The sequence below is a fragment of the Silene latifolia genome, chromosome 11 (genome assembly GCF_048544455.1).
Source record: "Silene latifolia isolate original U9 population chromosome 11, ASM4854445v1, whole genome shotgun sequence".
In the NCBI taxonomy this organism is placed as follows: domain Eukaryota; kingdom Viridiplantae; phylum Streptophyta; class Magnoliopsida; order Caryophyllales; family Caryophyllaceae; genus Silene; species Silene latifolia.
In genome coordinates this window covers 95,009,328-95,024,738 of record NC_133536.1, presented here as the reverse complement: position 1 = coordinate 95,024,738, position 15,411 = coordinate 95,009,328, and the positions used below count along the sequence as shown (strand labels likewise).

Genomic DNA, 15,411 nt, shown 5'->3' with positions numbered 1-15,411 from the left:
ATGATTAGGAAAGGTAATAAACAAAATATTAACAAATGATTAAGAAAAGTTTAAGAAATTATACCAACAATAAGATGAACAAAGGATGGACAAATTAAATAAAAGAGGAATTAGTAAATATGTAAATTATTTACTTGTTATTTGTTACTTACTTTATATTATTTAGTGCCTTATTTGTAGCAATTTGATTAGCAGTTAGTTCCTAATTGTAAGGCGTCTATCTTGTACATATACTATTGATTTCAATCAATATAAACCAACCATTAATCTCCTTTATGATATCAAACTAGGGCACGATTCTCTACATCGCTTCTGCTCACCCAAGCCTTCATCTTCTCTAAGTCGACTAGTTACTCTCTTCTTTTTTCTTTTCTCGACCTCATGTCAACCAAACAGAATGACTAACGACACCATAAGCAAGTCGGCAGTTCATCTTGTGCTTGCCGTCAATAGCATTCGAAACCACATTACCGTCATTCTCGGTATAGACAATGACCAATACCCTTTATGGGTTATTTTATTCACGAATCACGCGAAGTCTAATCGTGTGCTTCATCAAATCATCAAACCAAAAGGGGGAATTTCTAAGCCTCCTTCCACTGACGATGAAAAAGAATTATGGGAAACCTTTGACGCTACGGTCCTACAGTGGATATACTCCACCGTGACCAATGATCTCTTGGAAACGATTGCCGAAGCCGACACCACTGCCATGAAAAAAACATGGAATCGTCTTGCTGACATTTTTCAAGACAACAAGAATTCTCTAGCGTGACACTCGAACAGGAATTATCGCACATTGACATGGCTGATTTCTCATCCGCTTCGGCCTATTGTCAACGTCTCAAAGTCGTTGGCAGATCAATTAAAGAATGTTGGCTCACCTGTCTCTAATACTCGTCTTGTTCTTCAATTGGTATCAGGTCTCATAGTTGCCTATCGTGGGGTACGGTCCATGCTCACGCTGGAAGAGGCCAGTTTCGCTAAGCAGGCTGCTTCGAATTCCACATCAACTCTCTATGCTTGGGGTTCTCTAGATAGTGATGGTCATTCCTCCTCCAAGCATCGAGTTCTCGATGCCATCATGGGAGGGCGTAACAATGGTGCAAAGAAAAAGGTTACTAGGAATAAAGGTGGTAAAGGCAACAATGGTAATGCGAAAAACCAAGGTGCAGCCTCGACTCCTACCTCTCAACCTGCTGCGGCTGCCACTCCGGTGCAATGGCCAAACATTTATGGTCCGTGGCAGTGGCCATCCTCTGCTTTGGGATATCCACCGTGTCCTTATCCCACCGGTCCTTGGGCTCAGTCTGGTATGTCTTTTCGTCAACAACCAGGTATTCTTGGTTCTCTTTCTGCTCAGTCCTATGCTAATGCTACTGACGGTTCCTCTCCATCTGAGACAGAAATTGAGTCTGCCATGTATACTCTTCGGTTGACTTCACTAGAACCGTGGGTCATGGACACGGGTGCTACGTCTCATATGACATCAAATCAAGGTAATATTTCGTCTTTTATTAATTCGAGCATTTATAATGGTATAGTCGTCAGGAGGAAAATTTACGACCGATAACAAGGTCACTGTTGAATTTGATCCTTTTGGCTTTTGTGTCAAGGATTTGCGGACAGGTATTCGTTTAATGAGATGTGATAGTCGGTGCCAACTTTGTCTTATCTCCCAGAACAAAAGGAAAGGGAAGACTAGCAACCTAAATATAATACAAAGAAAGATAATACCAGCCGTAAAGAAGAAGCTCCCCTAAACCAGCTGCGTAGTGGGGGAAGTAGTGACCAGCTGTCACTACTGCTCATCTACATCATCACCATTGCCATCACCATGGATGGCCTCATCATACTCATCAACCTCGCTCAGCAAAATGTCTATCCTTAAGTCAGCAACACGGCCAGCACGCTTCCACGTCGACCACGACCTCTAGTACGACCACCACGGACTTCACCAGTAGTCCAGAAAGAAGAAGTACCACACTGAACACCATAACCTGAGGTCTTAGCACCAAACTGACCTCCCTGAGAAGTAGAAGCTCCAAACTGATCCCTAAAGCCCCAACATGCATATCATGTTGGATATGAGTGTAGAAAGGCCGACCCAGAGTACTAAAGTTATGGCTAGACTAGCCAAACTTCGCTGAGAAAACACCATAAAGATGAAAAACCTGACTATCATCCCAAGGAGTAGTGTAGTAGCTAGGTGGAGTGCCAGTGTACGGACGTCCATCAGACAGACTAGTGGCCTCCAGCTGCTCTCACAAACGCCTATTAGTAAAGGCATTGTTTATCCCATCATGAATCCTCGCCTCCTTCTCAACAATAGGATCAAAGTGGTAACAATAATGCATAGGGGATGGAAAAGAAGGAGAAACAGGACACGGCTGAAATGATCCAGGAACATGAGTTGGTGTAGTCCGGCGTGGTCTACGGCGCCCTGTAGTGGTAGTAGTGCTAGTAGAAGGCAAAATAACTAGCAAATCGTCAGGAATCAAGTAAGTGAGAGGAAAAGGGCGAATAAAAAATCATTCTCCTCAAGAGCTTCAACAAGTGGTAAGCGATCATTTGGTAACTTCATCCATAAATCATCTTTCACCCTCCAATAATGATCAATGCCACCAATAATAGTTATATAACGGATACCATACCTCAAGTAATCATCATCCATTAGCGGCTCATAATCAGTCATTTGCTCATAATGAGCCCGACCATCAAAGTTAGCCATCCTGCGAGCCAACCGAGTAACAATAGCTCAACAATCTAGAGTTGCAGAATTTTCTGTCATACGTTCTAAGGCACTAGCAATAACTGCAGGAGGGGTAAATTGGAATGTAGCCTCTTGGAAGGGGTTCAAATAGCTAGCAAGTGAGCGAACCTCCATTGAATGTACCTTACTCCTATCATAACGACCACATATGATATAGCTCAGCATCCTTAGAAATAACTTCAAGCAAACATCTTGCGCATTACTTAGCGCCATGGTACTAACATCCACATCAGTATAACCAATAAACAAAGGGAAATATCAGATGGCATGTAGGTGCTCGGGTATAACCAAGTAGTCACCATTAGTATGAGGATCAATGTTCAAGTACTCAGCTAGATCACAAAATGACAAATTAAGCTCACCATTAATTAACCAGAATCGCACTCTTTGTGGTAACTTGTCATAAAAAAAGAACTCAGAAATTATAGGGTTAATGGACTATAAGAGAGTTCATGAAGATCAAATAAACCAGATAAACCAATTTGATTAAACATATCTTCAATGATAGTCTCGATCTTGAAAGTACACAAGATTTTACGATCAACACACCGAGTAGGTGACATACGGCGCTCTATCAAACTCAAGAATTTTTCCCATTGCTCATCATCCCTAAACTCAAAAAAGGGATACTCGGGCATTGGCCCAAGTCCTTCCGCTTCCTCCTCCTCAGAAGACTCTACAACCGGTTGACGGATGGGAGCGCGCCTCTCCCTCCGCCTTTTATTGCTTTGGTCTTGATTAGACATGCCTAGAAATGACATTCACACAATTAAACCAATTTTAGTGCAAAACTAGCCCATGTTTTTAAGACAAAGTGAGTCGGAAAATTCGATTTCGGGGTCGAAAATCACACATAACTATGAAATGGCAAGAAAATTGCAATTATATGACAAAAATGAAGAATCCAAGCAAATAAACATAATTACCAACCAATTTAATGCCCAATTAGTACCCGAAAATATGAACCCTAATTTTGAAATTTTCGATTTTAGGCCTTTAATTCAACAATTAATGGGTGAAAAAGCAAGGAAATAGCAATTTTAGATAAGCAATGGAAGATTCAAGACAATAAACACAACAAAACAAGCAACAATTCATCAATTTCGAATTACATAAATGCCCAATTCGAAAATACCTTAATTGAGAGATTGGAATTAGCACAATAATAAGCACAAAGGAGTGAATTAAATGGTAAGAAATCAACTTAGAACAATTCAATTTTAATTATGATGATGATTTAGAGGAATTAGAGTGAAGCAATTAGTAGATCTAGGGAAAAAAGAAAGCAAGTGTAGACGGAAGTAACAATGAAGAATACAAAGAATAAGGAAAAAGAGGAAGAAAAAGGCCGCGGAACCCGGTTCACCGAGGACACTCGATCGAGTGGTGGTGGACTCGATCGAGTATTCTATTTCCAGCAAGGCCTCTCGACGTTGAATTCTTTCTATTCAATTCTTGCGTTCTCTTTTCCCAACACGTCAATATACGTGAAGTATTCCGTTGTTTCTGCTAAAACTATCATAATTAAATTTTCTCCCTCACTTCACTCAAAACATACGAGATAACACGATTTAAATACGATTAAATAAAATTAAATGCAACTAAATTCCTAAATTACATAAATATTACAAGTAAAAGTCCGGGCTGCCTCCTGGTAGCGCTGGTTTTAGCGGTCACGCGCGACTGTGTTACCTCATCAGTAAGAGGAATCAATAGTGAAGAGGTCAACGACTTCTATCACTCCAACATAGGCACCATCATAATACACTTTAAAACGTTGCACATTCATCTTAAAAGCTCACCATTGTCAGTTTGCAGTGTAACGAACCCAAATTTGTTCACTTCAGCAAAAGTGAACGGTCCTGACCATCTAGTCTTGAGCTTACATGGAAACAAGCGCAAACGAGAGTTAAATAATAATACCTTATCACCTTCATGGAATTCTCTTTGCAAGATGTGCTTTTCATGCCACTTCTTGGTTTGCTCCTTATACACTCGAGCACTATCATAGGCATGTAGTCGAAACTCATCTAGCTCGTTCAACTGCATTAATCCTTTCTCACCCGCCAATGAGAGATCCATATTCAACTCCTTTATGGCCCACATAGCCTGGTACTCCAGCTCCACAGGTAGATGACATGCCTTGCCATAGACTAAACGGTACGTTGATGCACTAATCAGAGTTTTGAATGCAGTATGGTAAGCCTATTAGGTGTCATCAAGCTTACGACTCCAATCCTTTCTGTTCTTTCTCACTACCTTCTCCAAGATTGACTTCAACTATCTAGTAGAAACCTCCACTTGCCCACTAGTATGTGGATGATAGCCTAATCCCCTACGGTGTGTCACGCCATATTTCTTCAATAAAGAATTAAAATAACGCTCATTAAAGTGCTTGCCCCCATCATTAATGACTGCACGAGGGACTCCAAACCGCGAAAAGATGATCTTCTGAAACAACTTGACAACTGCTTTAGCATCATAGGTAGGAGTGGCAATGGCTTCCATCCATTTAGAGATATAGTCAACAGCTACTAATATGTATTGGTTCCCATGAGATGTAGGAACGGCCCTTTGTAGTCAATACCCCAAACATAAAAAATCTCCATCTCAAAGATCCTAGTTTAAGGCATCTCATGCCTTTGCGAAATATTACCTGTCCTTTGACACACATCACAAAAAAAAACGGACAAAACTAGTAGCATCCTTCAAGATAGTCGGTCAAAAGAAACCCGACTGCATCACCTTAGCAAAGGTCCTAGATAGACCATGATGACCACCATAAGAAGAGGAGTGACAGTGAGAAAGAATGCCAATCTCCTTGAGCTCTTGTTAGTATGAAAGTGTGGTATTTAATGTAGAAGATATGAGGTTCAGCAAACCATATACTCTTAGCCTTTGTGAGTATGAGGGTGTGACATTTGATGTGAATAATCAGATGATGGAGAAAGAGTTAGTGAAGGGTAGTGAAGCCCCTATTTATGATTTGTATAAAGAAAGTAATGATGACGAATCTATGGAAGAAAATGATAAGGGAAAAATGGACTCAAATGATGAATGAAGTTGTGGGATTGACTTGCTTGAGGAACCCATCCTTGAGAAGTTTGAGGATTACTTAAATGAAGAAGAAGAATGTCTCATCCTTATTTAACATGAGGAACTTCTCACACCCACTATGGAACCCATGATAGTTGGAGATGACGTTATGGACCTTCTCTAGAAAGTCAAATCGTCATACAAGAACTACTTGGTGGAGAAGCTCAAGGATAAATCTAAGAGGGAGCCTATTTGTGAAAACTCGGCACCCACAATCCCAACTCCCAAGTTACCCCATCATCAATGCCATGAGGGTTCACCTTCTATTCTTGGATGATTGATTGGTCCAAGTACTTTCGTCGTCAACTTTGAAAGAAATAAAAGCAACTGGAAACCCCTCTATGCCAAAAATCTCAAGCTTGCTAGTTGCAAGAGCCGGAAGGGCATCGTAACAAAGCAAAGGAGAAGGGGAAAAAGTTCATAGAGAGGCCCTTCATGGATTGGCCTTACTCTAATTTAAAATGGTTTAAAACTTACTCATGCGTACTTGAGGACCATTCACAAGCTTTTGATCGTCTATTGAGAGCATTGAGCTCCATGGCTAAATGAAAATTGTCATTTCAACTTAGTTTGGTGGACTCCTATCTCAAACCACTATTTATAATATACTTTCCTATGCATTATATTTCATTAGATGCTAGTGGTAATTGCATTTTAGATTCATAATGTTACATTGCATCCTTTAGTCCTTACATGATAGTTGTGAAGGAGAGTTCTTATCAACTATTTAAGCCATTTTTAAGGATAAAGCATGATGATAAGAGGGTAACACAAAGGGAGCAAGGGAAAGGTTTAATTTAAGCCTTATTTTCGAAAGCACAGGCAGGATGCCCGGCCGTCGGGGAGGGACGCACGACCCGTAGTTCGAAGAAAACAAAGAAAAATGTCCTGACACGAAAACCGCGTGACCTGATCCCTGGACGCCCGTCCCATACAGAGGGACGCTCATAACCCCAACACAAAAACATCAATATAAGGTTTTTGATCAAAGTTCCTACCAACCACATCAAGAAAGAATGTTTCTAAGGAACAAAAGCAAGAACACCGGTGAATCGGGATCCAAACGCCGAAAGGTAACTACCTCAATCGCCTCACGAGAGGCAAGGGTCCAAGAAAATGAAGAGCTACCAGGTTGGTAGGCTTATCGCGTACCTAACAAAGATAAAATACCCTAGTCATAGCTAACAACAAATGAATGTAGTTAGGGAAGTAGGGGTCGATCTCAGGGAGACGGTGGATGCAATATGACAAGCTATGAGTAGAATTCTATCAAGGTCGGTCACGATTTGGTTTGGTTTGATTTGATTAAAGTAAAAGCAATGATGAAAAATAAGTTGTAAACAATTATGAATAAGGATCTAGGGGGAATGGGGTCACACATGTAGATTAGCATAAATTGATGTCAAATAAGACGAACATAAAATCAAATGTTGTTTAGGTTATTAGCAATTTCCTCTCGGTCTATTACCCAACCATAGAACGATTACTAACGAGCTCTCGCACAAATTAGATCGAACTATTAAAACATACTTTCCCTAATTCAATTCCCGACTTTCGCTCTTAGGAAATGAATAACAAATTAATCAACGATTATGGCCAACCATCAAAGATTAACAATATGAAACAAGCATGTATTATAAGCAACAATTTGATAATATAATTCTCTAATTCAACATGTGTAAATGGCTAATCAAACATGGCTTCCCCTCCCCTAGATTAAGAAATTACTCACACATAATTATAAGTAGACTAACAACAATAAGATGAATAAATATGAACATGGTAACAATATTTAAATTGGTCAAATAATAGCATAAACAATATTAAAATATAATAAAGGTAATTGATGTAAATAGTGAGAGAATGGATAGAATTTAATTTGGAACTAATTATTTTATTATTTGATGTCTATGTCTCTATGTTTTTCGTACTTCTCAAAAGCAAATCACCTCCATTATATAGGCGATCATTTGAGCTTTCAAATTTAATTATACATGTACGTTTAGAACAAATAATTAATATAAAAACATTACATATAAAATTATTCCTACGGTTTTGTGCTTTTAGTGCATGAAGTTTCTTCAAATAAAGAATGTTTCATGAATTAAAGAATTAATTTGAGATATTTCATGTTGTAATTATCAGAATAACTCTTCACCCATGTAAATGTTGCATGCGTTTTGCTCGTAAAAATCCTTCAATGTAACATCATCAAATTGAATGCTTCAAGACTTGATGTTCAATGCACTAACTTCTACGAATATGCTTCTTTATTTTATCATTTGTAAAATGATGGTCTTGTCAACATTATTCAATATTTGGCTTTCATTTTATTTTGGACGGCTTCGTTTTTATTTTGTGGACTTGGAGATTTTGAGTCTGAGCTTGAAGTCCTTAATTGTTTTGCCAGTTTATATTCATCACCTCGCTTAGCTGTTTAGCTAATATCAGTATCAAAATAGCTCCTTCCTTCCATGGCCAAGACTCGTCTCAAGTAGCCTCGTGATTCTCGGTGAATGCCATAATGATAGGAAAAATCTGACAATTGCTTCATTTTCTACAAAAACAAAATAATGCATGCAAAACACCTAGAACACGGAATTAGCTCATAAAATCATTTTATAAAGTGCAATTGTCATGTAAAATCGAGCTAAAAGAAGGGTGAAAATAATATAAAACTACGACACATCAAATTCCCCCAAGCTAAGCCCTTGCTTGTCCTCAAGCAAGCATACAAATCAAGACAAGGGCAACGAGTCACTAAATCTCATCAATTGCAAATCCCAACATCAGCTAACAAGCACAATGAATCATAATCCCAAAACAACATGGGCATAGGGAGAATGCAAAAACATGGATGAGATTTACATGGTAGCGTAGCATGAAAGACTTCATCTAAACTTTTCGGCTCTTGCATGATCTTTTGACAATGGACTCTCGCGGTTCACTCAAGCACACATCTGTATGTAAAAGGCAATTTATTTGAGTGGCACTCACCTACTCCGACTCATGAGAGTGCGCCCGCAACCTAATATGGTAATCATTCCACGTCCATAAGTCAAAGCAATCAAATGCAAGCATAGAAAGAAGCCAATGGTAAAAATAAGGTAAAGGGATATGGGTAAGAAGGGGGAACAAATGAATTATGGAAAGTGGTGCTAAGTTAAGCTAGCAACTAACCAAGATGTGCATGGATGCTCAATCCAAACTCCAACCCAATCCCAAGTAGAGGACATGAAGCCAAAATCAGCAATTCGACTTCCTTTTAATTCAAAACAAAAGTAAACTTCCCAAAAATCATGATTAACAACATAGAAGTTATTTCACAAACCTCTTCTCTTCTTTTCTAAAAATTTTCAACAAATTCATTTTTTTTCATTTTGATCATGCTTCTTTCTTTGATTTTCTTTCTTTTCGTCACTTTTTTTTCAACTTTCTTTTTTTCAATTCACTTTTTTTTTCATTCTTCACAAATTTCACTTTGTTTTTCTCAACTTCTCAATTTCCTTTCATCCTCCTTTTTCAATCTCAAGATAACATTTCAAGTAGACACAAAGGTACGAAAATCAGTAATTCCGCCCAACCAAGCTCACAATGACATAAGCTGAGCAATATCCCAATTAAGCACCCAAACACAAATGATAAAGTTAGTAGCTCAACAAGGTAGGCAAGTTTTTAATGTAGGTAGATATGAGGAAATGTGTGAGAGGGTTTCAAAATGAGCAACAATAGTCATGTGAACGGCTTCAAATGCTCGCAAAATATGAATGCAATGCTCGTTAGAAATGGGATAAAGACCATACTTATGCGTTTTGACATGACGTACACCATAAGGAGACCTACACACACCTAGATGAGACCGGATATAGATGCACCGGTCGTTAGAGGCTCTTACCTTACCAATTTTTTAGGTTGCCAATGTCAAGATCAAGCCTACTAGATTTAAATTCCATCCACTCACTATGTCAAGACATCCCCATGTATGCAAAATCCCGTCGATAAGTACGAATCATTAGCTATAAAGCTACAATTGGGATAAGCAAGGAGAGAAAACAGTAAGCTCAAGTGGGGATATGCATCATAATGTCACAAGAGAAGAACAATTTTTCAAATTTTTGATTTTTTTTTCAACTAAACTATATGCAAAGCTAACTAATATGCTCTAACTAGATGCAAATTCCTCCCCCAAGCTAAACATCACATTGTCCCCAATGTGCACACAAGAAACAACCATCAAACCGTAGAAAACGGTTTTCAGCACATTATCCAGCAAGGTACAATACGTTTAATGGGGAAAGGGAACGAAAAACTAAATGCAAAGGAAGAAAAGCTTACTAAACGATCTAGCCTCCCCCAAGCTAGTATGTACAAGGGGATCATACATTTCGTCATCAAGAAAAGGGCCATCAGCAGTGGCTCGGCTCATATTGGGTGCGTGATCACCTCCGGATCCCAACGCACCATCAAAGGAACTACCTCCCGACTTGGTAGTCACTAGCATAGTCATAAATACCCCTTGCACCACTTGAGCTGCCACCATAATAATCATAGCCTCCATAGCCGCCTCCATAGCCTTCAACTCCATAATCCGAACCACAATAGTATGGACTGGGTTATAAGTACCTGCAACATGATCAGAAGAAGACGGAAACCCACCCTCTGGCGAAGGATACAAGGATGGGTGAGGGCCCTCGGGTGGAATAACATCTCAACATCTTCTTCTTCATCATTTGGCTCCTCTTGTGCTCTTCTTCTTTCACCTACAAATGACAATTCAAATAACAACTAAACTAAAAAGAAGTCTCTAATTCTACGAAAGCAATAAATTTTTCAAAATTACAACAAAACACGGGTTGCCTCCCGAGAAGCGCTGATTTTATGTCCCGCACGACGTAATGAAGCTTGAGAATTAATTCGTCAAAGACGGAAGGTCCAAGAAAACTTCCTCCACAACTCCAATGATAGCATTCTCATGATAAATCTTCAAACGATGGCCATTGACTTTGAACTTCTCTCCATTGGTGGTCATTACTTCAATAGAGCCAAGCTTGTTGACATTAATGACGGTGTATGGTCCGGACCACTTAGATCGCAACTTTCCCGGAAAAATCTTCATTCGGGAGTTAAACAAGAGCACTTTGTCACCAATTTGAAAATCTTTCTTGAGTATTTTCTTGTCATGCCAATGTTTTGTTTTCTCCTTATAAAGACGGAGCTCATAGGCCTGCAAACGAAATTCATCAAGCTCATTAAGTTGCAATAACCTTTTCTCACCACATAAAGTAGCATCAAAATTAAGCTCCTTGATTGCCCAAAGATGCTTTTTGCTCCATCTCCACGGGTAAATGACAAGCTTTTCCATAGACCAACCTATATGGCGAGGTGCCAATAGGTGTCTTAAAAGCGGTCCTATATGCCCACAAGGCGTCATCTAGCTTCATACTCCAATCCTTTCTTGACTTGGTAACAACTTTCTCAAGTATGTACTTGAGCTCACGATTTGAAACTTCCACTTGGCCACTTGTTTGTGGATGATAGGCCAAGCCTCTTCTATGGGAAACTCCATACTTAGCAAGCAATGCATCAAGTTGTTTTTCACCAAAATGCGTGCCACGATCACTAATCACCGCCCTAGGGACACCAAAGCGTGGAAATATGATTTTCTTGAACAAGTTTATTACATGACGAGCATCATTGGTTGGAGTAGCAATTGCCTCTACCCATTTAGAGACGTAGTCAACGGCGACTAAGATGTAACGATTACCCTTTGATGAAGGAAAAGGGCCTTGGTAATCAATACCCCATACATCGAAAATTCCAACTTCAAGTATCCCGGTTTGAGGCATCTCGTGCCTCCTTGAAATAGAGCCGGTTCTTTGGCAAGCATCACATGTCATCACGAAATTCTTGGCATCTTGGAACATGGTGGGCCAATAGAACCCGGATTGGAGAATCTTAGCAACGGTCTTAGATGGTCCATGGTGACCACCATAAGGGGAAGAATGACAACCTTCTAGAACACCTTTCACATCCCATTGTGGTATACATCTCCGATACAATCCATCAGAGCAATGCTTGAACAAATAAGGATCATCCCATAGATAAAACTTGGCATCATGCATGAACTTCTTCTTTTGTTGATATGAAAGGTTTGGTGGCAACTCATGACCAACAAGATAGTTGGCAATATCGGCATACCACGGAGTATTTGAATCCACCATCATCAAGGAGTCATCGGTAAAAGAATCATTAATTGGAATATGAATACTTCCATCATCAAAGCTCAAGCGGAAAAGGTGATCGGCAACAACATTTTCAGCCCCTTTCTTGTCACGAATCTCAAGATCAAATTCTTGCAAGAGCAAGATCCATCTAATAAGCCTTGGTTTTGCTTCTTTCTTTGAGAGTAGATGTTTTAAGGCGGCATGATCGGAGTGGACAATGACTTTAGATCCAATCAGATAGGAGCGGAATTTGTCTAAGGCATAGACAATAGCAAGAAGCTCCTTCTCGGTGGTCGCATAGTTTATTTGAGCTTCATCCAAAGTTTTGCTTGCATAGTAGATAGCATGGAGCACTTTGTCCTTTCTTTGTCCAAGAACGGCACCTACCGCATAGTCACTAGCATCGCACATCAATTCAAATGGTAAATTCCAATCCGGTGATTGGATGATAGGTGCAGAGATCAAAGCCTTCTTAATCCTGTTAAATGACTCAAGACAAGCATCAGTAAACACAAAAGGAGCATCCTTTAAAAGGAGCTCGGTAAGCGGCTTGGCAATTTTGGAAAAATCCTTAATGAAACGACGGTAGAACCCCGCATGGCCTAAAAAGCTCCTTACACCTTTAACATTCACGGGAGGGGGAAGTTGTTCAATAACTTGGACCTTAGCACGATCCACTTCAATACCTCTTTCTGAAACAAGATGACCAAGCACCACTCCTTCATTCACCATGAAGTGGCACTTCTCCCAATTTAAAACCAAATCTACTTCTTCACATTTTTTCAAAACCTTGGTTAAGTTAGTCAAACATGCATCAAATGTAGTGCCATAGACACTAAAATCATCCATAAAAACTTCCATGATTGACTCAATAAAATCCGAGAAAATACTAGTCATGCAACGTTGGAAGGTCGCGGGTGCATTACATAGACCAAAGGGCATCCTACGGTAGGCAAAGGTACCATAAGGGCAAGTAAAAGTGGTCTTTTCTTGGTCATCGGGGTGAATTGGTATTTGAAAGAATCCCGAATAACCATCTAAGTAGCAAAAGTATTTATGACATGCCAACCTCTCTAACATCTGGTCAATAAAGGGCAATGGGTAATGGTCTTTTTTTGTGGCCAAATTCAACCTCCTATAGTCAATGCACATGCGCCATCCTGTCACAATTCTAGTGGGGATGAGTTCATCTTTATCATTTTTACTACAAAGGTCCCTCCTTTCTTAGGAACCACTTGGACCGGACTTACCCATTTCGAATCGGAAATTGCATAAATAATTCCCGCATCCAAAAGTTTCATGACTTCCTTTTTTACCACGTCTTGCATGTTAGGATTTAAACGACGTTGACCTTGGACACATGGTTTATGATCCTCTTCAAGATGAATTCTATGCATGCAAAAATCAGGGCTTATACCCCTCAAATCATCAAGTGTATAACCAATGGCTTTCCTATGTGTTCTCAACACATCCAACAATGAAGACAATTGACTCTCACTCAAGTGGGCACTAACTATGACCGGACACATTTCCAACTCGTCAAGAAAAGCATATTTCAAATTCAAGGGGAGGGGTTTAAACTCGGGTTTTTGTACCTCGACCTTGGTAGAAGTGGCAACCAAACCTATGAATTGAGAACTTTCCTCCAATGGTAGCTCCTCTCCATCTAATTCCACCTCCAAAGCATCAATTTCTTCACTTCCAATATCTCCATCACCTGAAAAAGATTCCAACAACAAGAGTGCCTCCAAAGGATCTTTGCTTAAAGATCGAGGCAATGAGTCATCTACAATAACATCAACAACATCCAAAACATCAAGGAAATAACATGACTCCTCTAGCATTGGACTCTTCATAGCATTATTCAAATTATAAGTGACCTTGTCATCACCTACTTCCAATGTTAACTTACCATTCTTGACATCAATGACCGCGCCCGCGGTATGTAAAAATGGCCTTCCCAAAATGATTGGGATTTGTGAATCTTCGGCAATGTCAAGAACAATAAAATCAACCGGAATGAAAAACTTTCCAACTTTGACGGGCACATCCTCCAAAACACCCAAAGGGCGTTTTATAGAACGGTCTGCCATTTGCAAGGTGACACTAGTACATTTTAAGACACCCATGTTTAGCCTTTCACAAATTGAGTATGGCATCACACTCACACTAGCACCTAGATCGCATAAGGCTTTATCAATAGTGTAGGTGCCAATAGTGCATGGAATAGAAAAGCTACCAGGATCTTTTAACTTGGGAGGGGACTTATTTTGTAAAAGAGCACTACACTCGGCGGTGAACGCTATAGTTTCAACATTATCAAAAGTCCTCTTCCTAGTTAAAATGTCTTTCATGAACTTAGTATAAGAAGGGATTTGGGTGATTAATTCGGTAAAAGGAACGGTTACCTGCAAATTCTTCACCATTTCCATGAACTTACCAAATTGAGTCTCCTTTTGGGCCTTCTTTAATCTGTGAGGGAAAGGTACTTGAATCTTTTTCGGCTCTTTGACTTGATCATCCTTCTTTGGAGGAACATCCTCCATATCTTCCACAACTATTGGCTCATCAACTTTCTTTGAAACATCCTCAACCTTTCTCGACCTATCAACCTTGTTGCCATCTTCAACATCGCCACTTTCCTTACCAACTACCCCACCATCATCGTTAGGCATAAGGGGTTCATCATAACTGGTACCACTCCTCAAAGTGATAGCATTTGCGGTGTCATGAGGTTGTGCACCTTGAGGTGGTAATTGACCTTGTTGTCTTTGGGCACTTGAGGTGGCAAGTTGGGCTATTTGGGTTTCAAGCATTTTGATTGTCGCATCCCTAGCTTGATCGCTCTTTTGAATGTGGGCGGCCATATTCCTTTGTGTCTCAACCACTTGTGTCAAAAAAGACTCAATCTTATTTGATCCTTGGTTGGATTGTTGGTAATTTGATGATTGACCTTGAGTTTGTTGATTTTGGAAGGGTTGTTGAAAGCTTTGTTGGAAATTTTGTTGATAATGAGGCCTTTGAATTTGATTTTGAAAACCCGGTGGGGGTGCTTGAACATGCCTTGGTTGTTGTGGCACATTTTGGATTTGATGTTGTGGATTTAACACATTGGTGCTCTTGTAGGACAAGTTTGGATGATACTTTGTAGCTTCATTGTAGGTGTTGGAGAAAGGACTAAGATTTTGTCTAAAACTTTGAAAAGCATTCACCTCTTCAATACATGCCCTACACAAAGCGGTGCAATGTCCCGCACCTCCACAAGCTTCACACACCATTACTTGGCTAGTAACATTCACTTGTTCATGAGATTGGGAT

General features: G+C 39.7%; 1 protein-coding gene across 1 annotated transcript; it reads left to right on the top strand.

The window, feature by feature from the left end:
• Positions 1–397: 397 nt before the first annotated feature.
• On the top strand, positions 398–775 carry LOC141613688 (uncharacterized). The gene has a single exon (XM_074432430.1). It carries the CDS (start codon positions 398–400, stop codon positions 773–775), a length of 378 nt encoding a protein of 125 aa, XP_074288531.1.
• Positions 776–15,411: the final 14,636 nt, after the last annotated feature.

Bases quoted from the DNA above. Each gene is read 5' to 3' on its own strand.
- LOC141613688 (XM_074432430.1), top strand. From the start codon at position 398: ATGACTAACGACACCATAAGCAAGTCGGCAGTTCATCTTGTGCTTGCC.